The sequence below is a fragment of the Lytechinus variegatus genome, chromosome 1 (assembly GCF_018143015.1).
Source record: "Lytechinus variegatus isolate NC3 chromosome 1, Lvar_3.0, whole genome shotgun sequence".
NCBI lineage: Eukaryota > Metazoa > Echinodermata > Echinoidea > Temnopleuroida > Toxopneustidae > Lytechinus > Lytechinus variegatus.
Window position 1 is genome coordinate 87,418,282 of NC_054740.1, and position 27,793 is coordinate 87,446,074.

The 27,793-nt window shown below is 35.7% G+C and overlaps 1 protein-coding gene across 1 annotated transcript in view; it reads left to right on the plus strand.

The window, feature by feature from the left end:
* The window catches only part of LOC121426705 (structural maintenance of chromosomes flexible hinge domain-containing protein 1-like), a 58,556-nt gene extending 31,584 nt beyond the window's left edge, over positions 1–26,972 (plus strand). The window contains exons 21-43 of the mRNA XM_041623080.1: positions 5,197–5,342; positions 6,188–6,325; positions 6,693–6,873; positions 8,571–8,784; positions 9,117–9,246; positions 9,827–10,066; positions 10,639–10,764; positions 11,584–11,666; positions 12,083–12,240; positions 12,685–12,871; positions 13,765–13,849; positions 14,533–14,664; positions 15,079–15,225; positions 16,598–16,718; positions 17,389–17,508; positions 18,175–18,260; positions 18,870–18,992; positions 19,573–19,763; positions 20,569–20,681; positions 21,113–21,183; positions 21,525–21,690; positions 22,930–23,088; positions 23,258–26,972. Of these exons, the coding sequence (XP_041479014.1) occupies positions 5,197–5,342; positions 6,188–6,325; positions 6,693–6,873; positions 8,571–8,784; positions 9,117–9,246; positions 9,827–10,066; positions 10,639–10,764; positions 11,584–11,666; positions 12,083–12,240; positions 12,685–12,871; positions 13,765–13,849; positions 14,533–14,664; positions 15,079–15,225; positions 16,598–16,718; positions 17,389–17,508; positions 18,175–18,260; positions 18,870–18,992; positions 19,573–19,763; positions 20,569–20,681; positions 21,113–21,183; positions 21,525–21,690; positions 22,930–23,088; positions 23,258–23,409 (3,269 nt within the window). The 3' untranslated portion in view covers positions 23,410–26,972. The remainder of the gene's footprint in view (positions 1–5,196; positions 5,343–6,187; positions 6,326–6,692; positions 6,874–8,570; positions 8,785–9,116; positions 9,247–9,826; positions 10,067–10,638; positions 10,765–11,583; positions 11,667–12,082; positions 12,241–12,684; positions 12,872–13,764; positions 13,850–14,532; positions 14,665–15,078; positions 15,226–16,597; positions 16,719–17,388; positions 17,509–18,174; positions 18,261–18,869; positions 18,993–19,572; positions 19,764–20,568; positions 20,682–21,112; positions 21,184–21,524; positions 21,691–22,929; positions 23,089–23,257) is intronic.
* The last annotated feature ends 821 nt before the right edge of the window (positions 26,973–27,793 follow it).

Below are 27,793 nucleotides of genomic sequence, written 5' to 3' on the forward strand. Positions count from 1 at the left end.
ATTACTCTGGCTTTAGCAGAGCAGCTTGTATATGCTTCTGTGTTTCAAGGAATAAATATAGAGAGCATGTGTAGCTAGGTATCAGTAGACTACTAATTATATTCATCTTACAAATAATTCATGGAATTGAGTGCGTGAGTGGAAATGCAGTGTACGTGAGGTTTGTTTAGATAGGTGTCATATTATGCAAAGTATGCACATGAATGAATTAAGTTAAGCCAAAAAGAATCATTGTGACTTTCTCTACAAGTTTCAACCTCTTTTTAAGACCACCGAATAATCGTCTTCTCTATAGCATTGGACATATTTTTCATCTTCGCTGTTATGCAGAAAAATCAGCATAAACCATGGGTGTACCTGAGAGTTTTCAAAACTACCATTGTGAATACAGGCCATTACCTTTTTTTTTTTTAATTTGCACACATATTTTTTGCCAGTATTTGCATCAGTCCTAATGACATATTTTTTCAGCTCCTCACTAAAAAAGTAGAATCAAATATCAAACTGATCTTTTTCTTGTAGATCTACTGGATCTTGCAGGCATTCAAAATCACAGTCCAACTTCTGGAGATCTATCTTAGCAATTTTGGGATGATGTGAAATTTCCTTTCAGTTCTCAAAGTGCAGATTTGAAAGATTCATTTGATGCAGGAAATTCCTTGTCATTGATAATATCGAACCCCCTTTTCTTTTGGTGGATATTTCAGATATCTTTTCAAGCTATGATGGAGATTTAGATGTGAAGCTTTGCCGGTAACGACCCGGATGCTACCCAGAGCTTCCTTGTCATTCTTCTGCTTCCGAGCGCCCAGCCTGAATCCTTTGAGAGCTCAATTGAGTTTTTCAAGGAAAAACCTTTCAAAGCACTCATCGTCAATGTAACGGCTCCCTCCTTCCAAATAAGCATAAAGGCGCTGGCTGCTTTGAAACTGCTCTAATTGTATATTTAGGTGTGGTAGATGTTAACTTTTCGGATATTTCATCCCTGGAGCGGTGTTCAAATCCCCATGAATTTGCATTCACACCAATTTTGACATCTGCTGTGAGCGATATCTCTGTGAAAGCCTAGGTATCGATAGCTTACATGTAATAGGGCCTCTATACAGTGGTTGAAATTGTTAGAAAGCATGTGCACAATGGTAAAAAAGCGTGACAATACCTTGAAACAATGACATTGACTAAACATACTGGTTCATATCACCTTTTTGATCTTTTTGAGCAATTATATTAGGTAAATACTATTTGTTGTACAGTCAAATCGGCCAATAGCATTACAGAATTCATGAAAGAAATGGCCCACTAAGAGATAAATGTAAATATTGTCATACAGTTCTCCCTTTCATCACACATATCACATTCACAAGTGTGACTTTTGTTGATTTCCTATAAGCATGCCATGAAGTAATCCTGGAAATTATAGTTTCAAACTTGTTTTTTCTCTCAGTTTCTCATCAGTTTCTATCATAAAGTATTACATTAACATAATTGCAGCAAACAAAATAATGAAGAGTAATGCCAGATTCACAGTTCAATATATATTCTTGGATGACATAAAACATTCAAATTATAATGTGTCAGTCTAAAGCCCTAATATTTGTATAATTAACGTTTTTTCACTTCGAAAGCTGCAGAATTCTTCAAATTTTGCCAGACTCAATTATGAGCAATGAAATAAAGAACACCAGGGGCCTGTTGCATAAAACTTTTACCTGAGAAAACTCTGGTAAAAACTGAAAACTAAGGTTAGTCTGATTTCTGCCATTGATTTTAACACAGGACAAAAACTCCGGTAGAAACAACCTGAGTTTTCTCAGGTAAAAAGTTTTATGCAACGGGCCCCAGAAGTGTTTGTGACACTCAATGCAGTTCTTAACCACCTATTAATTCCCCTGACTGAATGTCCAAATGGCTTTCTGGTTCTGAACTCTGACGTTGTGGTACATTGTATGTCCCACAGGTCTGAAACCAACTTTCTATGGCAGGTATGTCGTTGAACTCTGCCTTCTGAGACACCTTACAATGAGATCAGTACAACATTAGATCATCTAATGTAGGTGTACCTAATCAGATTAGCTCACCAATCTGTTTTCTTGCATTTCATTATAGAAAAGGCACGCTCAACTTCATATTTTGACACAGGAAAAACTTGGACGAGTTAAATCAAGTGGAGGAAATTTTCAAAAGTCGTCTTTCCTTGGCAGGAAAAGACTGCTGCACCGGGCATCTGTAGACTTCATCTTGTGACTTAAGTGGTGACGCCGGATCATTTTTTTAAGTCACATCCATTCGAGATGATAAGCATCTGTCTGTATTAACTTGCGGAATTGATTGGAAGTGCTTGAGAAGCTCAGCAACTTCGATGTCTCCTTCTTCAAACCATGTTTTGAATTAGCGTAGGAATGGCAGAGGGATCTTTGTTGGTCTTATGGCATCCGAATCTTTCCTTTCAGCAGTGGATTTGTGGCTCAACAACCTTGCAATCCACATCTCCAGGATCAATGGACTCCCAAAGTTTATCACCATAGTAGCTACTATCACTGCATTCCCTTTTGCACTACAGTCATTTTCTTCAGAATATCAGGAATATAGGTGTCATCTTTTTGAAAACGGAAATCTGAGCAAGTTCAATAGTCATGTCCATGTACAAGGCAACATGTACATTTAAGATGGTGATTTCTTCCACAACCCTCTGGCCTTGGCTGCAATTTACCCATCTTTCTCTTCTCTTAGGATTGTATCTAAATGTGCTACCATTACTGGATAGTTGGTCAAGAAGACCAGCAGTGCTCTCCTGTGATGGTCCAACCATCTTTGGTCTCACTACTTGGCTGCAAATGAAAAAAAAGTTCATAAACATAGTGACAATTGAAATTGTAAGTGTCTCTTTGCGTAAATGTCTTGAAAAAGGAAGATTATTTCAAATCAGAATTTTTTTTCATCAAAATGTCACTGACAAGTTAGGTTGGAGGCCTTGCTTCGGCTATAAGAGTTTCATGATAATCAAATGACAGTTATGATAAAAATGATTGAAAAAAATGTTAATATAAAATATTTTTAAGAGCCCTTTCTGAATTGTCACTACCGAATTACGAATTGGACAAAACTAATAAGTAGTATACCTGAAAGCAACCATCATCCAGTAGTATTTAACCGAGGAATCACATTTGTGGCAAACCGTTGGCCTCTTTGAGGTAGATGTACACAATTTCTTGCTCGAAGCTTCCACGTCAATGCTAGTATCAATCAAGGTACTGAAATTCCTTCATTTACAAATTTTATTGTCAAGAAACTTGATGCAGACAAGCGTTTCCAAATACTGAGTGAAATTCTATGCTTGAACATGGTTGGAATATGTCTTCCTCAAGTCTACACCATGGCATTATTTTAGCTCAATGATGTCGGTGAAATAATGGCAGCTCCTGTTTCGTAAGTTGTAAGCAGTGTCATAGCTTGACGAGGCAATAGGGTGCCTTGATATCCAATTTCATGATTAGCCCAATTGGTACCTATTGTTTGTTGGGCTTATTTTTCCATGTTTCTACATAAATAGGAAGATAAAGCAATACACCAGAGCTATGTTATTTTGGGAAATTGATTTTTTTTTTATGTCAACTTCCTATAAATTACGGTGATCATTTATTTTATTCTAGTAGCCTGGATCCACAGAAAACCAGCAGCAATATAGTGTTGCAGAAAATTATGGACTATCATTCTTATGTTTTACTTACTCCTTTATCCTTACCACGTCATACTGTATTGTAATTTGTTTGTTGAGCTGGGAGCCAACAAACATGTCAATGTTGCACCAATCAACGTCTGTAGGGAAGCAAGATAGCGAGGATATACTGTGGTCTTGTTATGGTTCGACTTAAGAAAGACAACTTCCCCGACCAGTTGGATAGCTCACTGTGAGGGTGATTTGCTTTACCTTCAAATTGAATTGAATTGGAAAGTTTTTTTATTGATATTGCACTTTGCAGACAAGAGGCTGAATTGTTTACAATTTACAGTTTACATTCATAGTGTACAAAACTGGTTAAAACTAAAGCATCAAACTTGAAATAATATATTGCAACTCAATAAAGAGTGTGAAAATGCATACCAAAAGGAAAAGATTAAGTAAAAAGTAAAAACTGGAAAGTCATCGTGGTGGAAGGATGCATTTTCCTAATCATCCTGATTTAAAAAGAAATGGTGAAAAGATTTCAGCAGGTGACAAAAAGCAGAAGGGAGTCGAGTGAGCAGGATGAGCGAGCAGTCAAATTCAATGCACTGCTCCAGTCAGAGATCATCAAACCCACCACCACACCATTCAACCAGAACAGTGGAATCAATTATTCACATCCATTGCTCCGGTGGAACAGAGCAGGATCGGCTAACATCAAATGGAACTAAGCATTATTTAGGCCAATGAACAAACAAACAAAAAAACAAACACAAAACACACTCCTCATACATCCACACTCATGCCCGGGCAAATGACCCTGGAAAAACCATCTAGACAACTTACTTCCAACCCTCTCGTTCAGCAGTCACCTTTCATACCTTGCACTCATTAGAAATGGGGATTAAAATTTTTTATGGGGGATTTTGTATGGGGGATGCACGTCCGAAGACTCATCCTACTCAAACCTGAATGCATATGTACTTAAAATGTGAAAGATGATGTAATTTGTTAATTTGTATGAATTATAATAAATATTTATACAAATAATTTAGACGTTGAAAAATTTTCAAGCATTTTATGGAACAAAATGACACTTCAGTTCGTCTAGCAAAGCATCATGTTGGTATTGGTGATGATTTGCTTTTCCTTATGGTTTCAGGAAGTTAGCCGACTGTCCATCTCATGCTTTTTGTGGTCCTCCCTCTTCCACGCTTTTATGGCCTGCCAATTTCGTTGAGAGACAAGGAGACACTTCAAATAGTGTTCTAGTAGTTAGCTGTGCTGCTGGTAGCACCAGTCATGAGTGATTTTCATGCCTAGTTATTAGGCCTTTCCCAGAGTGATATCAGAGCAGAGCAGATCAAAATCGCTCGCTGCTCCGAATGTATTTTCAACATTGATCAGGTATAGTAATTATTAAGGTGTTAGTGTTTATTGTGGTCATAGCAGTACTCATAGGGGTATTTATTTTAACACTTCATTTGTTCTGTTCAAATTTAATAATGTCTCCATTGTCTTTTCTTCTTTAGGTGAGCCACACAAGATCATTGTGCCAACATTTGAAGAAACAGATAAGCTTTGCATAGAGAATGGCAAAGTGCTTCCTATATCAGTAGAAATCAGAGACGGAGCTGGTAACTTCTCGATGCATCCAAAACTCTTAGTACAGTGCAAGGTAAGGTGCAGTATAGCATGGAAGCGTCGTGGTGTAGCGTTCTTACTGTCGCCTTGTAATCAGAGGATCATGTGTTCGAATTCCACCATGGCCTATCGTCCTTTGGCAATGCGTCAATCCACAATTTGCCACTATCCACCCTGGTGTTGGATGCGAAAGCCTATGTAGTATGCCTAGCAATTGAGTCTTGGAACTCTTGTTTGAATGCTCCCCAGCGAGTGGAGTAGGTGCATACATTATATGCGGGCATGCCAGAATCCAATGACTGGGGTAAAATATATCTAGAAAACGCTAAGATTCGTTGTATTAAGCGCTATATAAAAGCAGATGATTATTATTATTATTTATTTCTGTAATATGTACATCAGATTTAATTCAATTAAAACTGTTAAAAAATATGAGAATAAAATGTTCATTAGTGATATGCATGCGATAACTTTCACTTCAAGATTTTTGAACAAAACGTGGAGATGAGTAGGAATGCTATGCATGTAACTGACATTGACTGACATGAATATTTGACAAGGTCACCTTTGTTGGAATATGATTGCAGAAGAGAACTAGAAATGACATCAGACATTCCTTTGATTTGCATATTAATTGGAACCCATGACAACCAAATCCCTTTATTTTTCAGAACACTTAGTAGCATCCTGTATGATAAAACCTAAACTGTCTATGTTACATTGTCAATTACTATTTACATGCGGCTGTAAGTTTGATTAAAAATATATACATTATTGTCTGTGATAACTGGTATATTCAGAATTTATTCAGGCAAATTTACGGGAACCAAACAAAGACAGGCGATCTCTTACCATACTGTCTTACCTTTATTTTGTCAGTTTCTTGGTGCTGTTGGATTGCCTACATACACAGCAGACTGCAGTAACTCAGGGAAGGCAACCCTTACCGGCAATCCCATCTTCATCAAAAACATCTCCAAGAAATCACAGAAGATCAACGCTAGAATTGAATTACCGGTAAGTTGGAAACTCCTAAACATATCCATTTTAGTTTTGCACCAACACCTTTAAAGTAACGCACACACAACCCCCTCCCCCAAGTACTTGAATTAATGAAATAATTATGATACTACTTCAAGATGAAGAAAACACATAGAATATATTTATACCTCATAAAATCACTTAATCTCTTATCTTACCCTTGTTCCAGATGACCAATTTCTGACTCATGTTTCTTATTATTTAGAAAGAAATGCTTATTATAGTAGAAACTACAATACAGTAACCCATTTTTTAAAACAGGTCCCTGGACCACCCCTCAAATCAGCATTTTTGAAAGTGTGAACACACCACAATAGTCAAGTATGATTCAATTTCCCCTCAGCATATGAAAGGAGTCAGCAGTGTGGAGAAGGCTATCGTGGTCACACCAAGCACCAGTGCGTGTAAGATCAACGTGTTCTTCTGTCAACATCAACACATAAACGACCAAAAAAAGAAACCTGTCAAGATGAAACCACAGGAAGAAATTGAGTGGACGGCCGGAGAGAGTACATCACATATTAGTGAGTAGAGAAAACTTTGTAACTTTCCTGTAACCCAAAAGCCAGATCTTATACCTTCCATTGGACAGGACTTGTGAAGTGACCAGAGAGGAAGAAGATCTAAAGCATACCTGAAAGCTGTGGTTTGAATCTGTACTTTAAGTATGAGTAGACATGTGTACAAAAACTGCAAAAAAGTTTACTGGACTTGTGTGATATTGGAAATTTAAAGATTCATTTCCTGTCATTGCAATAATATCTCATTTCTTATTTTCAAAGTTTTATTTCCAGTCAGTAAAATATCATTTATGAAAGTATATATTCTGATTACTCTACCCAAGGCTCCACACTAACCCTTTATTTCTATTGGTCCAACCTGTTCATGTCGGACCAATAGATACCCAGTTTTTCCATTTTTTGTCTCACCTGCATAGCAGAGTGAGACTATAGGCGCCGCCTTTCCGACGGCGTCAACATCAAATCTCAACCGAAGGTTAAGTTTTTGAAATGACAGCATAACTTAGAAAATATATGGGCGACCTAGTTCATGAAACTTGGACATAAGGTTAATCAAGTATCACTGAACATCCTGCATGAGTTTCACGTCACATGACCAAGGTCAATGGTCATTTAGGGTCAATGAACTTTGGCCGGACTGGGGGTAGCTGTTGAATTAATATCATAACTTTGAAAGTTTTATGGATCTGATTCATGAAACTTGGACATGATAGTAATCAAGTATCACTGAACATCCTGTGCACATTTCAGGTCACATGACCAAGGTCAATGAGCTTTAGCTACAATGGGGGTATCTGTTGAATTGCCATTATAACTTTGAAAGTTTATGGATCTGACTCATGAAACTTGGACTTAACAATAATCAAGTATCACTGAATATCCTGTGCGCATTTCAGGTCACATGACCAAGGTCAACGGACAATGAACTTTGACTATAATGGGGGTATCTGTTGAATTACCATCATAACTTTGAAAGTTTATGGATCTGACTGATGAAACTTGGATGTAAGAGTAGTTAGGTATCACTGAACATCCTGTGCGAGTTTCAGGTCACGTGATCAAGGTCAAAGGTCATGTAAGGTCAATGAACTTTGGCCATGTTGGGGGTATTTGTTGAATTACCATCATTCATGTACTGTACTGTATCTCTGTAAGTGTATTGGTCTAGTTCATAAAACATGGACATAAGAGTAACCAAGTATCACTGAACATCTTGTGCGAGTTGTTTTCAAAGTCAGCACTGCTGATATTGAATCGCGTGATGCAGATGAGACCGCCGGAGGCATTCCACTTGTTTTCTGGTCCAAACCTAAAATTTCCTGGTCCCCAAAATAAAGAAAAAAACATAACAAAGACAAGTTTATTTTGCAATCTTTCATTATTATTAACCCCCCAAAAGTATAATTTATGAGAGCCATTTTTTTTTATTTAAATTTTTTTGAGAAACCATTGCCATTTTTAAAAATTTACAAAAGAGAAGAAAGTATCATTTGTATCACTTTGACATATTTTTGAAAGGTCATGTCAGATCAGTAATTCTGGCTATTTCTGAAAAGTTACTGGCCCGACAGCAATTTGTAATGGTCTGGGACCGTCGGACCAGTGCCAGTGTCGTGCGCTGCTCTACCTAGTAGAATGACCCTATAGACTTGATATACCACTTCCCAATTGCACCTGTTAATTGATTGATTTTTCTGCAGGTTTTGCTCTGTTTGATGAGGGTGACCACCACATGAGGATCACCAAGGAGTTAGCCAACAAGTTTAAATTCAACTGGCTACCTTCTTTCGACCCCTCAATCCTCATGGAAGGGTACCTACCCCCGATCAAGGTTCCTAATACGGTAGGAGATAAGACGTTCTGTCAGCTGAGACTCACCGATGGATCAGGCCTAGAGTTCTCCTTCTATGTCAAGTGAGTATGACATTAGATATTTGTAAGAGCATCAAGACTTGAAGAGCAGGGGTTTATTTCCTAAAGATCAGTGTTGTTTTGAATGGTAATTTGTAGCAAGGGGCTTCAAGTATGCCTAGCAAAACACAGTTTATGTTCTAACATAGCAACCAGTCTGGCTGGTTGCCCACTATTGAGATTTTTTTTTTTTATTCTTTGGAAGCCCAATAGTAATAGCCATCTAAGTGATGGTGTTTTGAAGTTGGATTGAGCTATACTTAATCAAGGTTAGATCAATTTTGCTATTAATACTGGCTAGAGCTTTAATTTGAATTGAATGAATTTGTTAACAGACCACTCCCTGGTGAGGCAACGCAGATTAAATGTCAGAGCAAGGGAAGCAAGAAAGTGAAGCTAGGAGAGACCTTGGATGGTGAGATCGTCATCCATGTCACCGATGCATATGGGAATAGCATGAAGAAGGTATGGGATGTAAAATATCAACATTTTCCTTTTGAAATGCCATGAACATTGAATTTTATTACTCAATAAAATAACTGAATTAAATGAAAACTTGAGTGTCGTTTTAAGTGAGATTACAAAATTATTTTTTTGAATATTTTTTTTGTAGCTTTTTGTCAGGAAGTACATTACATATAGGCTAAGACTGATAAAAAGCGCCCTTGTAAAGTTTGCTTGAATCCATGTAAATTGTTGGTAATATTTGTAATGAACAGACGTAGTCCCTGTGCAGAAATATTGACAATTTTATATCACTATAGATAAACATCACATTTCCCATCATGTATGATTTTTTGCATCAGCTGAAGTTGAAATCCAATCTTTTTAGATTAAAATTCTTGTATTAACAACCTATTGAATGCATTATGTTTTATTTATCAAAATTTGGTTAGGATTAAAACAAATTCACTCCACTAAATAAAATTATGTACATTAATCAGCACAAGTACGGATCACCAAGTTGTGGGGATAGGCATGCTTAACAAACAACTTTATGATATAATGAACATCATGTAAGTTACCGCTTTCGTATCTTGATCAGCTACCACATGGATCCTTGAGCAACCTGAGTGTGACGGCAGACGATCTGGACACCAAGATCCTGCAGAAGGCACTTCTTCCCAATGTGGGATTTGTCCTTCGGAATGTCAAGTTTGATGGGTCAGCGGTAGGGGTTAGGGAAGTCATGGTGAAGTACAACGACTTTTCTGACCATATTAGGTTAGAAGTGCTTCCAGGGAAACCTGCCAAGCTACTTGTGATCGGCTGGATGCCAGAGGAGGTATGTTGGTTTGGGAATTTTTTTATTCTAGATTCAAGACTCAAGTGATGATGATGATGGATGGTGATGATGGCAATGACGATGATGATGGTGATGGTGACAGTGATGATGATGGTGAGGTTGATGATGCATCAATGATTCAAAATTATATATATTCATTTCACTCTGTATTATTTTGTTGGTGACAATGGTCTTAATGATAAAGGTAATTATAGTAATTGTTTACCCCTGCTTCTACTCCTGCTCCTAATTGTAAGTTTGGTTTTTAAGTGGTCATTTTTAGACTGTTCCCTTTTATTGTACACAGGCACTTCATAGAACCGATATCCCTGCTACGTACTGATTTACAATTTCATCTTCAAAAGTGAAGGAATGACTTTACCTTTTAAATACCTCTAGTTTTTGTGAAGTACAACTGAAAGGCAGTGGAGATGAAGTAATTGAAAAATCAATGAATCATTAAAGTTGCTGTCATGGTGACATCATAAACTGAGGACATAAAAACAAAGTGCTGTCTATAAATCCATGAGATATTCAATAAACTGGTATCTATTCTCTTCTCCCCTCTTTAGACACTGATAGCATATGATGGTGCTCAGATCAACAATCCATTGGGCTTTCAAGTTTGTGATGAAGCTGGTAATCATATCTCTAATGTCAATTCAACTATCTCTCTGCAATATGACAAGGCATTGAAGGTCAGTTCACTGTCTGTAAACTTCTCATTCATTTTCCCAGATAAGAGTGAATCTCGTATAGAATCACTTATTTTCATTTCTTTGTGAAAGTGGTTCCATCAGAGACTTTGTACATATAAACAAAATGAAGTAGGCTGCTTAAAGAGCACAATGATCAGATCTTAAAAGTGGTTGACAATATGTAAAAACTCTAATTTGCTGGCATTCTAAAATCTGGGGCATGTTGCATAAAACTTTTTATCTGAGAAAACTCTGGTAAAAACTGAAAAACTAACGTTAGTCTGATTTCTGCCATTGACTTAACACAGGGCAAAAACTTTGGTAAAAACAACCTGAGTTTTCTCAGGTAAAAAGTGTTACGCAACGGGCCCCTGGTATAAGTACTCTCTTGAAATTACGGCAACTATAAACTGACAAGTGCTTTGTTTTCAATGCTCACCTGGGTTTTTATTGCTGGCATTCTGAAATCTGGTTTAAGTACTCTCTTAAAATCACAGCATCTATAAACTGACAATAGCTTTGTTTTGTTTACCTTTTTTTTTTTGTGTGCATGTTTTAGTGGTGGAAAACCCAAACTATTCTATGTACATGTATCATTTTTTAGACAAAATTTTGTATTGTCAAATTAGCTGATAAAGATAAAGTTTGACTGCCCATATTTAAACCGTATATTGGTTCATTTTAAACCTGTGTCTAGAATAGAGACCTATATCTTTTCAAAGAATTTATCTAAATCTGTGAATCATAACAAATTTTTATTTCTTCTCATTTCATGTCAAATCACTATGATTACCATACTGTAATGTTGTGTACTTGTAGGTATCGTCTACTTCATCATTGACAGCAAGGCCATTTGCTGATGGTCAGGTTAGCTTTGGCAAGCTTACCTTATCTGGTCCCTGGTGAGTAGATTCATGCTATGGTATCTTTGAAGAAGAGTCAGTATTTACCCTTCAATTCAGCCTGCCCAAATAATAATACTTTTGCAGACGAGCCCACATTTGGCATATCATAATAAATTGGTGACGTGAATGATGGATTTGCACAGACCTCATTGCAAGATGACTGATGTAGGGTTAACTTATTTGTAGAGGTGTAGTGGCTCAGCAGATAAGTCTCTGGGACTTTGAACCTCAAGGTCTGGGGTTGAAATCCCATTGTAGCACTTGTGTCCTTTTGGCAAGGCATTTTCCTATATTGCCATTCTCCACCCAGATGCTATAAATGGGCACCCAGTAGAGGAAGGAATCCCTTGAATGCTCTAGTGCCTGATCCGGGTAGTCTGGGTAATAGTATGCTTTTTGCTGGTCCATTACAGTGGGAAGTATACGCTTCATGCGAAGATGAACCTTGGAAGGTCTCCCCTCACGAGTTCTGGTCTCACGGTTCAACTCAAGCCAGATCCAAAGAAGGCTCACAGGCTTCAGGTAGACTACAGGAAGGAAAGAGTCTACATTGCTGGGAATCGTTTCCCAGGTGAGCACGGGTGGTGCGTGATGATGATGGCCAAAGACGATGGTGGTAGTGATGATGATGTTGGTGATGATTATTATGATGAGAGAAGCAAGAAGATGATGACAGAGATGACCATGATGAGGATAATGTTAATGATGACGATGATAATTATAGTGATGACAAATATGATGATGATGGTGATAATGATTGTGATGATAATGGTGATGATGATGATGTTGATGGTGATAATGATGATGATAACGATGCTGATGATAAAAACTATAAGCATGATACGAGTTATGGTGGTAACATGGATTATAATGACATAGACTAAAAGCAAGGCGAGCTTGTATTGATAATATTTAAAAAGAAAGACAATTTCAAGCCTCTATGAAATTAAACAAAAGTAATATATTTCACTCTGCCTCATGGATTTAACATGTTTCATGACTGATGTACTACTAGATTTTGATATCTCTGTAATTGCTGCTGATGAGAGTACAATGACCAACATTGCTCACAAGAAGATATCAATGAGGATGTGGAAGTCAGCTACAAAGGATCCACACACTGGTCCGCCACCATCGAGGGCGCTAATAACAGAAATTGACAAACCCAGCAATGAAGACAGGGAAGGTCATTTTTACTGTAGGTGAGAAATACATTGAATGTAAAGTGTTTTTTCTTAATTTTTTTTTATTAAAAAAATATCATTTCTATGAAAACTGCTTCCACTAGATTAGAATAATTTGTACTTGGTGAATAATTTTAGTTGCCTTTCTACAAAATAGTGGTCTGAGTTAGACTACATTTAGATGTCTTGCATGCATAGTTGAGAGAGATTACAGGTGCCGCTTTTCCTGCGGCGGCGACAGCGGCATCGTCAACATGAAATCTTAAGCAAGGTTTAGTTTTTTAATTTTCATCATAAATTAGAAAGTATATGGACCCAGTTCATTAAGCTTGGACATTACTATACATCCTGCCTGAGTTTCAGGTCACATGACCAAGGTCAAAGGTCATTTAGGGTCAATGGACTTGGACCATGTTGGGGGAATCAACATCAAAATCTTAACTGAGGTTAAGTTTTTGAAATTTCTCCATAACTTAAAGTTTATGGATCTAGTTCATGAACCTTGGACATAAGAGTAATCAAGTATCATTGAACATTCTGTGTGAGTTTCAGGTCACATCACCAAGGTCAAAGGTCATTTTAGGTCAATAATTTTTTGGCCATGTTATGGATCTAGTTCATGAAACGTGGATGATAGGGTAATCAGGTATCATTTATTGTTTTACAAGAGTCTTAGATCTCATGATTAAGGTCAATGTCATCTAGGGTAAATGAATGTAGTGTTTTATTATCATATGAATGGTGAATAATTATTTATTAGTCGTTTTCAAAGTCGGCACTGCTGCTATATTGAATCGGGTAATGCAGGCGAGCCTGCCAGAGATGTCCACTTGTTTTAGCTTTATCAATTGTATTAAAAGAGCATCAAGTAAGATATGTTATTTACCAAAAATACATTTTTGTTTATGCAGGAGGAGAAAACTTCCAGTAGAGGCCAGCATGCACTGGATAATATTCCAAGCTTCATTGGATCAAGCTATTTTCTACTCAGAACCAGTGAGTAAGGAGGGAGAGGTTAGATGGTGGTGGGGTAGGGATGGGGAGGGTCAGGATAGGATTGGGCTTATCATCTGGTTATACATCCAAGATACAGTGATGTATGGAATGATGAATTTAGGTTGCATGCTTGAATTTAGGTATTTTGCCTGCTTTCAGGCCTTGATCTTTTCAGGATCTATATTTGAAGGACATATGAGGGTTTTTCTTGTGGCTTTTTTCAGACTCATTTAGTAAAACTTGCTGGAATTCCTGTTTGCATGGAATTTCATTCATAAAGAAACTGAATTCCTCATGGTTATTTTGTTGCAGTCAATAGGTTGAGATACATTCAAATTAATTTATGTTGTTCCTTTTATGTTGTAATAGAGTATAGGTTATAACAAATGCTGGTTTACTATGTATGAAACTGAAAATTTGAGAATCTCTTGAAAGGTACACAAAGAATTGCTTAGTTTGTCATATGTTCTGTTATTTCATGAAATCATGAGTAAACCATACTTGCTGTGATACTTACTGTGGTAATTAAGATTGATATTTGCCATCCTTTATTCTTACACTTTATTCACTTATTATTTTTATCTAGTAAAACATTTCATGGCCATGTAACAAAAATGATTGCATCACATGTTTTGAGTAGTCATGTTTTCAATTTTAATCAGTGTTTTTTTGTGTGTATTCAGATTGGGTTTGACATCCAGCCTGGTCCTCCTATCAAACTGATCCCAGAGATAGCCCCACCTACACCCACTGTCTCTAATACACCACGCTCACACAGTAGAACTCTCATCAAAGCTCTTAGACTACAGCTCGTGGTAAGTCTCTCATCTGTTATTTCCCATGTTGTTAACATGGAATATGTAAAAAATATATAAAATAAGTCCAACATTGCATAAGGCATGTTTTGATTCAATCAATGTATTTTTATATCCTATTTTTACATTATTTGATCTTTGTATTGTTTCCCCAGTTTAGTTAGTTAATGTTATGAAAGATATTGCAAGCAAGTAACTGCAGGGCCTCATAACATGAAGCTTAAGCGTTTTATAATCAGAGGGTTGTTTTTCAACATTGATTACATTGATCATACAATCAATCATCTTACAATCAATTGTACAAATAAAATGTATGATTGATCGCTTAGCTTCATGTTACAGGCCCTGATTATACAAAGAAAACTTTAAAGTGATAATCTATTAATGTCTTCTGTTATTTTTCTTCTGTGTTAGGATGATTTTGGAAATTTGACCGGCAAAGACTTGGCGGGTAACATTGAAGTCCACATGAAGGGCAGCAATGGAGCAGAGCTGCCCAAACTCCAAGGCAATAATAGTATGATGCAGTTTCCATTGAATAAAGGCATTAGCTTCATACAGGTGAGTATCAAACAACTCCATGCTTGCTCCCTCCCCCCACTCTTGAACTGCCTATCTAATATTCCTCTCCTTCCAATGTAACATTGAGGTCAATGAAATTTGCTTCATTTTCATGAAAAGTTTAGTCATTGATTTCCACATACAAATCCTTTCATCTGATTGGCTGAGAGCAAATTAGGCAGTGAAAATCACCCTTCTTTGTTTTGTGAAATGCTCTCCCTTCTCTTTCCCTGACCCCCTTTCCACTCCACCATCTTCATCTCCTTCCCCTCCCTCACCTTCTCCACCCATCTTTATTCCTTCTCTCCTCCCTTCTCTCTATAAAGTTGCTGATTGGGCTTTCTGTAAAATGATTATAATCTGTTTTGTACATTCAAATCTTAGCTTCCTCCTTTCTGAAGGCCTGGTCACACCGCCCGAGCATTGTTGGAGCGGTCGTGGAGCGGTAGGGAAAGAGGGTCGATTTTCGCTCTCAAAATTGGGGAAAAAATCGATAACAAAAATAAAAAACAAAACAATCAAAATCGAAAATGGTGAACGGTAGCGAGTGGTGATTATTTTCTCTCCGCTCCGCGACCACTCCAACGACGCTCGGGCGGTGTGACCATGCCTTTATGTACATAATTTTAGGAACGTTCAATGTGCAGGTGATTGATGACCTTGCCTGAATGATAGATAACATTTCATACAACACTTTCCTTAGACTTAGTAATGACTTATTATATGTGTATAGTTTGATATTACAACATTTCTTTAAGACTTCGAAATGATTTGAAATTCATGTATAGTTTGATATTTTCCTACAATATCTACCTTAGTAATGATGTATAATCTATTTGTAGTTTGATATTTAATTAAAAATTTACCTCAGTATTTACTTATAGAGTTCATGTTTAGTTGAGCCTTGCTTCTTTGATATCAGTATGCATGTTCTTGAAAATTAAAAAAATTGAGGGTTGAAAGACAAAAGGCCGTCACTGAAGAATAGTGATTTTGAGAAAAGTGATGTTTGATGATCATTTTTCTACCAAACAAATTCATTGAGGTGTGGTGAGATGTTATGTTTCTTCATTAGACGTTCTAAGTTGAAACAAGTTCCAGTTTTATGTTTTTTCGGAATCTGTAGATGTTACTGATTATTTCAGTACCAAAATCTAAAATATATAATATGTCCTTGTGTACATGAGAAAGCATATATTCTAGGATTATCTAAATTGTGGCTTTTATAGACATAAGATTTGCTAAAACAGGAGGGTCTTTCTATATCAAACATGAAATATTCTTTGGCTACAATTTACAGATTTCAAACATGAGAGGTCAGAATAAATTGTATAAAAACATAACTAGTAAGTTAATTCCTCTTTGATATCAGAACATCTCTATCCAAGAGAATACACCAGGCCATGATGGGAGTGAGTATAAATTACACTTCTCACTGAAGAGCAATGGACCTGAAGTCAAGCCGTTCATTCAACCATTCCTCTTCTATAACGGTAAGGTCATGCTAAATGTATGTCTCTTGCTTTATGATGATGGTGATGATGATGATGGTGATGTTGATGATGGTGATGATGATGATGTTGATGATGATGATGATTACTGTTTCGAATATGATTATGACCCTTGTTTCTTAGAAGCTGCTTATGTGATTTCCTGAAAAAGAACCCTTTTATCATTCCAGTCATTGGAGGTAGGGATTATTGTGGACATTGTGCTGGGTTGCTCAACAGGGAATGTGTATACAGTTTGTGTGGTCGAGACAGATTTTTACAACTGGAGATAATGTATCAAAGAGGAATAGCAATTATTATTGCTGTGTACCTTCTTTTCTCACTGGATAGTATTTTTGTATTGCCTCTTTTAATGCAAATCCAATCTTATGACATCGAGTTTTAGTGCCTGATCGCTTATTTAAAAGAGGGTTGTCTCGCCATGCGGAGACTCTGGTTGATTTCCACCTGCTATACTAGTGCCCTTTGCCAAGGCATGTATTATTACTAGGTTCCTTGTAGGGGATTATAAGCCATAGACTTACGTGCAATCTCATAGATATCATGACTGGTGTAGTCCTTGAAATGAGGTAGAAATTAAGAAAAATGGGGGTAGCAGAAATATGGTTGATTATAATTTTGACTCTCCCAAATGCTTTATTTGTGTATGTAGATGCTAAGAAACAGCAGAGGATGTCACAGCTGTCGAAGGAGAGAGACACACTCAAGGCTTCTATCAAGACATACAAGGAATTGTTTGATGGGAAAAAACAGCTTCTGCAGATGTTCAAAGGTAGTAGTCCACATAAGGAAGTCAGGGATTTACTGTTGGCATTGGATAAGTTGGAAATCTCATTAATTGGTTTACAAGCTTCCAAACAGTAAAAGTAAACTAATGAATTTTCTTTAAGAAAATGACCTTTATTCACAAAGATGTGATAAGTTTAATCATAATTCTATAGTTATGTCAAATGTGATGAAATATGTTTATGTGACTGTGTTCTTTATGTCTATGTAACCTAAAAGTTAGTGATTGATTTCAAATGAGAAAGAAGAGTTCTCATTGGTTCCAGGTCAGTGTTTGGAACAAATTGTTCATGCAACAATGATCTTGAATGGTCAATTTCATTCATTGATTGATCGCAAACTTTTATGCTAAAGAGCCCTGCGCTTTTATCAGTAGTAATGGAATAGGATAAAGGTATTACTCTGCATTTGAGAAAAAAAAAGATGTAGACAATTTCCTCTTACATTTTTCTATTACTCGGGAAATAAAATGTATAGAGCAAATTGGGGACTGTATAAAAAATTTGGAATTGTATTCACATGGAAATAACAAGTAGGAACATCTAGGAGTCTTCACTGAAATAATGCATTACTTTCTATGGTATACTCACGCTGTATATATATTCATTTACGTATTTCATTCAATTATCCTTTTCTGTTTGTTGTTCAACAGAATCTGCTGAGGATGCTGCAAGGCACGAGGTCCAGTTACGTGGAGAAATGAAGCATTATGGGGTCAGAGTCGCCCAGATAGCAACGGTAAGGAAATGGAGAAAATTGAGATGTATATTACTGAATATTTCATCAAAACCAGACGTGAAATAAAAGCTGCAGTATTTTAGAGTGTTGCTTCTTTTCATATAAATAGTTATAAGTGCATCCTCGATGGTGATTTTTTTTTCTGTTTCTTAATATGAGATGTCTCAGAATTCAAGCTTTATCAATATAATACAAATATGTACAATCTAATCATGGAAGCCCCTGAAAGCATATGAATCTATTATGAAATAAGAAATCTATGAGGGGTTGCGAGTAGAGATACATGTTCAGTGGTGCTAAAAGGTTATTGAACCCCACCAGAAAATGCCCTCCTTCAAACTAAGTGTTGAATGGAGACAATAGTACTACAATGTTCGGCAAGCCCAGAGAAACAAACTTGATTGAATGTAATCCTGACCTTTCAATTAAATATCTAAACCATGGCAGAACTTGAACACTTGAAATATCTTCATTTTTCTGGTGGGTTCACTAACTTTTTAGCACAGCTTATTTTGTTAGCCGTGTGAATATATTTAAGTTGATAATCAACATCAGTTTCATTAAACATCAAATTGGAACCTAAACAATTTGTTTTGTTTCATGATATAGAGGAAAGGAGCAGAAGAATATATGACATCTACTCAAGAAAAGATGGTTCAGTTGAGGAGTAAACCAAGGAGGCAGTGTGGGATGCAACGGTATGAGACACGCGATGGCGAAATACTCGGAAAGGTGTGTAGTTATTATCTTTTTCTTGCATTTTTTTGGCATGCATTTTGATCTCTTTATTGTAATCTTTTGACCTATATTCTGTTGTGGTCCAGTGGATTATTTGTGGGTGCTTAATAACAGGGAACAGTGGTCAAATCTTTGAATGGATTTGGACACACATGTATAGAGCTAAACTTAGAAATAATCCAGAGTACTTGATAAAATCACCACAAAATAATTGGTGTTGCTGTCAATAGGAGTAAAACTGTAAACTGGGCGAATAATATCCAATTTTTTGGGGAAATGCATTAGAAAATTGTAATGTAAATCAGCATGTAGTCCCACATAGTTAATTCATTGTTCAGTAATGTATAGTTCCACATATTTCATCTTTTCATTTTATATCAGTATGTGTTTTGGTTAATTATCTCTGTTGCTAATATGCAGTCCCATATATATTACTACCATAGTTCATCTCCTATATCAGTGTATGTCCCCATTAATTGTTCTGTGATATCAGTACGTGCTTTCACAATAATTGATCACTTATATCAGTCTGTGTTCACACTAATTATATTCCTATCCCCTGCACCCTCCATAGGTAGCACACTTGGCTGAAGTAGAGGAAGAGAATGATGCCTATGTCTTATCATGGCACATGGCATCGGATTTAGACTGTGTCCTCACCACCACAGTTGCTAAAGCTAAAGAGGTGTTTGCAAACACCAGAGGGCGCCAGCAGGTTCTTCCCATCGAGTCCATCTACAAAAAGGGCCTCACAGAGTGGGATAAGTGAGTATGCATTGTAAAACTTTTTCTTTTCCACAAGAATTTTGGTAGAGAAAGCTTATTAGTGTGTATTTACTCTGCATAATGGAAATAAATTCCACACTAGATGAACTCCAATAAACATATATCTATATTGAAAATGTATTCAGATAAGATGCATCATATAAAAATGTTTTAAGGGAAAAGGAATAAATGATTTATGTGTGCATGTTTGTATAAGGTACTTTTGTACATTGATGTGGGAATATCTTAAAAGCATAAGAAAACATTATAGACATGTAATAAAAAAAACATAAGGAGAGATGAAATATGCACATGGATGGCTTTCTGTCAACCTAAAAACTCTGAAACCAACCAAAAATCAAAAGAAATGCTTTTGATACGTTATAATAAAAGATTATGTATAATTTCTATCGTGGCGATAATAGAACACATAAGTGTATGTGATGAAATTAATATGGTGTTTCGGGACCCTTTATATTTCACTTTTTTGAAGCACTGAATAATGAATATTTTCAGACGCGATTTTTTCTGGGCTTCATTTTTGTAACTTATCACAGACACAGGTAACAAATGGGACCTCGCAGCTCAGCTTAAAAAAAGTCAAATCAGTGTTAGCCAATGCCTTTAACAAATGTTTTACAAATATAAGGCGAGACGAATGATGAACTCACACAGTCTCGTTGATTGTTCTAATGCACCTCCAAATCGTTTTATTTCCCTCACACTTGATCCTTGCAAAAAAATACATCTTTATTTAACATGGATGTGAATGATTGAATTTTCCCATGGCCTTTTGTTTTTGTAGGCCTCTTCCTCACAAGAGAGTTCCTATGAAGCATGGTCATACTCCACCAGGCAACCCGGTCTATGCAAGACATCTACTAAGGTTCACAGGACATGAAGCAAACTGTAAAATAGGTAATTCAAAAAGTAACTGGTATTTGATGATGATAGTTAAGATGACGGCGATGATGATCATTATAGAAATGGTGATGGTAATGATGATGACATCAATGATGCTGCTGATGGTAGTTGAAATGATGATAATAATGATGGAGATTGTGATAATGATGTTCATGATGATGATAGCAACAGTGATGGTGACGATGATATAATAGTGCTGATGATTGTAATGTTTATAATGTTCATGGCGGTGGTGGTGATGATGACGAGGACGGTGATGGTGATGGCAATGATAATGATGTTGGTGATGAGAATGATGATGATAACGATGATGAATGACTATTGTGATGGTTTTGATGGTCTTGATGGTTATGTATTTACATTTTATTATCACTAAGTTAAAACAAATCACAATATATTGCATATTTCCATTTTTGTTTCTGCAGCCTTCAGTCTCTTGCTACAGGATACCATACTCTTAGATACCCTAGATGATGCGACAGCATACAGGCAATCGGTAAGCTAAAAAGAAAGTGGTTGTATTTCAATTTGACATGTTGTTTCATGGGAACTATTGATCTATATACAAAGGAATCATATTACTTTGTTGTAAGGACATCAAATGTCTCTTACTTCTTCGGTGATCTTGTGTAATCATATTAATCCTGAACTGTACTCATGTTGAAAGTATGTGGTTATTTGCTAATTACTGTTTCTATAAGTTCGAGCAAATTTAACAAATAAGAGAGACAGCAATGGATAGAGTCTAGCTAAGAACTGTTCATACAAATCAATATACAGATTGCTGATCTCAGAGTAGCACCAGTGTACTATATGTTGTTTCTGTCCCTTTATCAGATCGTTAAGTACATCCACTGCCCAACGCTGCTCACCCGTGATGGTAATCGTATCCGTGGTAACGGAAAGTTCGGAGGACTTCAGAACCGATGTCCATCAGACCTAAGGGGATGCGTCTTTGGAGAACCTCCTCCCAAGGAGCTGGAATCTCTCGAGAAGCAGATGGGTGAGTCCATATGGGAAGAAGTAGTCTCAACTGAATGATAATGTTGATGTACAATCTCATGTTATTCAAATGGGGTCATGTGGTCCACTTTGATAAAAAAAAGGCCAGAGAGTGATATCTGTAAGGTCAGCCACTTTGACTGATTAACCTAGACGTAAAGTGTTTCCTATAGGTAATTGGTTATATGCTGGCTTGGCGTTTACCAGGAAAACGCTGTCCTGCCGAGTTTCTACGGGAGTTACCATAAACAGAAACAGAAATGCAGATATTGCTATGTTCAGCAGAGTATAGCTTGCAAATTCATTCCTGAACAGTTTTTGAAGAAAATGGGACTTCTATGTTTCAGTTATCTTAAATTCATTCATTCATTACGCATTCAGTGGTTTTAATCAACAGATAATTTCATAAATTATGTACCTCTGACCCACTACTTTTGTGACCTTCCTGAAATGACTTGTCTCTGTATTCTGTTCAATATGAAAACTTGTAATGCTTTAACTTCTGAAGGCTTTCATGGCTAAGAATGATTCAGTACAGAGGCTTCACAGTACACTATGTTTTCTTTTGTTGGCGTATGCTTGGCCGTGAGATGTAATGCTTTCATTTTATCACGGCTTGAGCAGATCATGGAATGGAGTAGGTTGTATATAAAAGGTTAATTTGATGAAATTGCCCAAATATGACAATAGAAATATGAACATGCAAGATTAAGAAATGGAATTACATATATGCCAATTACTAGTTTGTTTGTGTTCGTCCAAAATACAGTAAACTACTGAAGTAGTTTACTGATTGTATCATTTAGTGGCCAATGAAGCAGAAAGTATACTTTATTACTGTAAAAATGAAGGTCTCTATTGTTGAGGCTTCTGATGCATTCTCAAGAAGGGTACAATTGTTAAGACAAGGGAATTACAAACCAAGAACTATATTTAAAGAAAAAATTTGAATCATGAAAGAACAGAGCGAATTGGTGCCATTGTAGGAGTTGAGTTATCATTTTTGACATTAACAAATTCTGTAGTGTTATCATATGAATTAAATTGTATTATATTTTGGTATGTTTTCATTCAATTTACCATAAATGTTTATTTTAAAAAACACTTACTGTTCTTGTAATACTTTTATTTAAATTAGTGATTCTTGACAGACTTAGAGTATATTGTATATTAAGGAATTTCAAATCTTGGAACGAACATGTTAATATGCACTTATGATTTTGTTCCTTATGTATTTTAGTAATCCTGGAAAAGATCATACATGCCATAAAGAGCCGTGAGCAAGCTCAGGTTGAATACAAGGTGCAGGAGGCGGCCCTAAGATCAGCGGATATGGTTGCCAAGCAACGGGATTGCCAGGAAGCCGAAGAACAGCTTGCTCTTGTCAATCAAAAAATCAGTAAGTAAAAATTGAATCAATTTGATTTTGGATAATTTGGTAAATTAAAGATTTTTCCATAGTTGAATATTTTGAGCAGTTTACATTGTTTTATTGTCTTTGAATAGTCAATCTAAAATAAAACAAAATTATGAATATAATCACCTTTCATTTTGCTGTTCCTTCACAGAAATGGCTGAAAGTTCTACTACAGATCGTTCCCCAATTCCTTTGTCTACCACATCTTCCAACTCAAGAGGGCAGGCTACAGCAAGAGGGACAACGAGAAGACCGGCGCCCTCTGTACCGGAAAGTCCTCGAACCAAACGGAGAAAACCCTAATGGTACTACCCGCCTTCCACTGTGATGTGTGTGCTGCATTGTCTCCCCCCCTTCATCTCCATTCCACACTGCCAACCAAGGTTTGTATGTAAATAGACTATTTTAATGTTGTTTTTGTCTTCTGTGCTCTTGTTTGCATGGGAAAAAGTTTTGCTAATGAATAGAACAAGGAGGTCAAATTGTATATTCTTATTTTGTATATTTTATCAACTATAGTAAACTTTGAATAGACGAATATGTTGAATGTTTTGGCAATTAATGCTTTTAGAAACCAGTCGACAAGTATGTCTATATACACACAGTGACATCCAGCTGTGTAAAGTCATAGGGTGATTTGGATCCTCATTGCTATTTCATGGAATATATTCCATGAACAAGAAGATGAGTGAACACCTACTTCATGAAAAATACTACTGACTTGATTTGGGTCAATATCTGTGAGGTAACCGCATAATTGAATATCTTTCTGGATCTTGACCAGAGCCTATGCAGGGCTGGTAAAGAGTATGTCCGCCACATTCAAACTTCTTCTGTCACTACATTTGTTTTTTATTTCAAGCTTTTTGTGGACTTAATTCATTTATACTTCTGCTGAACAGCCTGTTCTACTTTGATCTCCAGGGAAGTCTGTGGTTCCTTCTCAATTTTTGTACATGAACCACAGATACTTCTGCATTAAGGTTTCAAATTAGAAACATGACCATTGCTTTTAAAGAAACCTCTCACATGTGTTTTTTTTTTTCATTTACTAGTAATCTACATGATATATGATCTCTGCTTAAGTGTACCACATTTTTTTGTTTTAAAAAAGAAAAAAATTATGCCATTCTTACCTCATTCCTTTCCCTGTTCTATATACATATGATAATAAGCGCCATTGTTTTGTCTATTTGTCTTCTGTCTCTATCTATCTATCTATCTATCTGTCTGTCTGTCTGTCTGTCTGTCTGTCTGTCTGTCTCAGTCTCTTTCAGTCTGTCTGTCTGTCTCAGTCTCTTTCTGTCTGTCTGTCTCAGTCTCTTTATCCATTTTTTAGACTCTTTGTCTCCCTCTCTCTCTATCCTTTTCTCTGTGATCCACCTTCTGTGTATAGCTGCACATGATGATGTTAATGTGTGTGCATATAAATCTCATTTCTTATGTACTCTAATGCTTGCATGGTTTCATATTTTAAAATATAATTGGCATGAACGTAGGACGAGACGGAATTGACAGTGCCTTATCTGTGTAAATATGACAGTAAAAGATTTTTATTGGAATAACCAGCAACATGACAAGGATGTTAACAATGAGAGAGAGAGAGCAAGAGAAAAGAGTCATGAACTTATTGTCAGTCTTATCATCCTGTGCGTAGATGTTATAATGTGGAAAAAGGAACCATATATGCTTATATGCATGCTTGATCTGTAATGAAATCATAAGTCAGAATTTTTTTCTTCTGATTTATGATTTCATTACAGATCGAGCATGCGATTGTAAACACATAGGAGTAATGCTGGAAAATTTGTTTACAAATTATAATTTCTCCTATTAAATCCTCTTTATTTACTACATATATGTTGTTATTATTTGCACTTTTGACTTTTGTTTGCTACATACAGTCACATTTTTTTTTAGATGATAGGGAGAATAGTGTTTGTCAGTTTTATTTAATTTTGTTGTATATTAAAAAAAAAGTGTATTAATGTGAAGTACAATTGTGATTTCTTGGTAGGGTAAATTCCCTTCGATATGGAATAATTTTCTTTATGAAATTAACTTGTAAAATAAAATGTAGTAAGTCAATGACATTACTTTATTTACGTGTAGAGTAAATTTAAAATGCACATCCATCATTTTCTCTTTGTATTCACTAGAATGTTTGATGATATTACTGAAAGCTGTTAACATCTGATGATTCAATGATTCTTGTAACTGTATTAATTTCTCTTCCATAACAGATTAATGCAAATACATAACAGAGCCAGTACACAGCAATTATACATTCTTTCAAGCACCAATGCCTGAATGAATTATATGAATAAATATAAATCTATGTAAATACAATCTCAATGTTATTAATTACTAAGTTGATGAAAAGTGTTAAAGTATACTAGTTTGAGAAGTCTTTGTTGAATACTTTTTCTGACAAGGATCACATTATGATGTTATCAGTTGTTCATCTATTCTAACCTGAAGAAGATAAATTTTGTCATAAGGATAATGGTACAGTTTTAAGTGTATGCAACATTGCTATTTTTTAATTACATTGGCCAGTAAAAGAACCAAATCAGTATTTGTTTTATTTTTAGTTTTGCTAAGCGCCATGGGGTACCAGATACCCATTAACACTGGATGCCCATGTGCCTTTAAAGTAGATGCTGTGTTTATATCTCACTTATTATGCCTTGATGTATTTGTTGAAACAATATTCTCTGTCAACTGCTGTGTTTTTTAGTTACATTTCCCACTAGTCTGCATGACTAGGATGTAATGATCAATAACTATCATCTTTGAGATTCGATCAATTTCTGTGTTGCTATCTTTCCATAATTACATGTTATGACTATCATAGAGATTTAGATTTCATGAAGTCGGATGTTGCTGATACTTGGTACCAGGTACTATACCATAACGTTGATTAATGTAATAAAAAAGATGAATTATTCAAGTGATAAAGAATAAGAATATATCCACTGGATAAAAAATGAAATAAAGGTACAGTATTCTGAAGTTTTTGTTGCTTCAAGGAGCAAACCAGACTATGTGCAAATTGTCTGATGATATCACATGATCACTCTGTCACATGAAGTATGGAGTATGCATTTTTTTCTGCTCCGAAAATGTAAAATACAGTTGATAAAATTTATAGCTCATGATGGAGCCCCTGTCATTAAATAGCTAAAGGCCACCGCACACCTTACAACTGTTCGCGATTTGTTTTTAGAACAAATCGCACTTTGATGAATGGAACATATCATTTCATTTGAGGTTAAAATTAATTGAAAGAATATTAATATAACCATTTTGAAAGATTGCAAACCTTTATTTTGGAGTAAAGCCAAATTAATTTTAAATCGTAGCCAATCGTACGACTGCTATCACGTCATTACGTCTAGATATTAAATTAGCTTTTATTCTAAGAAGGATAGCATAGTCACAGATTGGAACATAGGTATTCGTACGATGATTTCGAACATTACACAGTAAGATATTCCAAGTCTCAATATTAGCTTCAAATTCTACATTTTATTCTGAAATCAGGTCGCCTTAAGATTGTCAGTACTGTAACTTATTGTGACACAAAGGAGAGATTGTTCATGCACACCTTTTTTTTTTGTAAGAGGAAATATTCAGATTTTCTGTAATAAATCTTAAAAGAAATGAAATCTCTTTTGATGTAAGAATTCACTTACTCACATGCAACCTTTTTGTCACCATTAAACTTAGTATTGCAAACTTTATTGTATTGTAAAGATTTCAAGTATTATTGTTAAGATTTATCCTTACTCTCATCAAATTGATTACCGGAAAATTAAAATGTAAGGCTTGCAGATCAATTTTATTTCCTTAGAATCAGTCAATTAAACAAAAAGGCTCTCATTTATTTATTTAATTGCCTTGGTGTTAATTCAATTCTGAATGAATTATTCTTCTTCATTTCTGTTTTATTTACCAGAGTATGCTATTAAAAGCATTAAAAAATGCTCTTTTTTTTTTCACATTAACTTTGAAATAAATTTTGAAATGAATTTCAGAATTACAAATCAATTTTGAAATTTCAGAATTGATTTTGAAATCTCTTTACTGAAATTTTAAAACCAATTTGAATGTATTGTTAAATCTAGGTTACAATAAACTTTTTCTGTTATTGGTTGACTGTTAATCTCCAAATTTACATTGTTACAGTAACATCTATTTCATTTTTTTAAATAATGATTTTAACATCGTTCTTTGCCTTGAACTTGAATTAAATGTCTTTACACCCTTTGTATATTTGGAATCAGTTATAAATCTTTGTCTCCTTTTTCTTCCAGCTACATAAGAAAAACTCACAAACATTAATTTTGAGCGTAAATGAAAGTTATTGACAATGTATTCAATTATTTGACCAGCTAGTCAATATGACTATTAAAGATGACCCGGCGTGAAAAAAAGATCCCTGTAGTATATATCATGTGACCAGCTATTGATCAATCACATTTTAGTATTTGTATTAGCCATCATAATTCTATGATGCATGTACTATGTATTTATTCAGTTATATGTACAGTGTATCCCACAATATTTCAGCTTTTCCATTAGTAGGACGTTGCTTTATTTCCTTAGTTTTATGTTTCATAACTAGTAGCATATTCATTGCTGTAGCCTGTCTGTTCTGTGCCCTGCCTCTCAAATTGTTGCA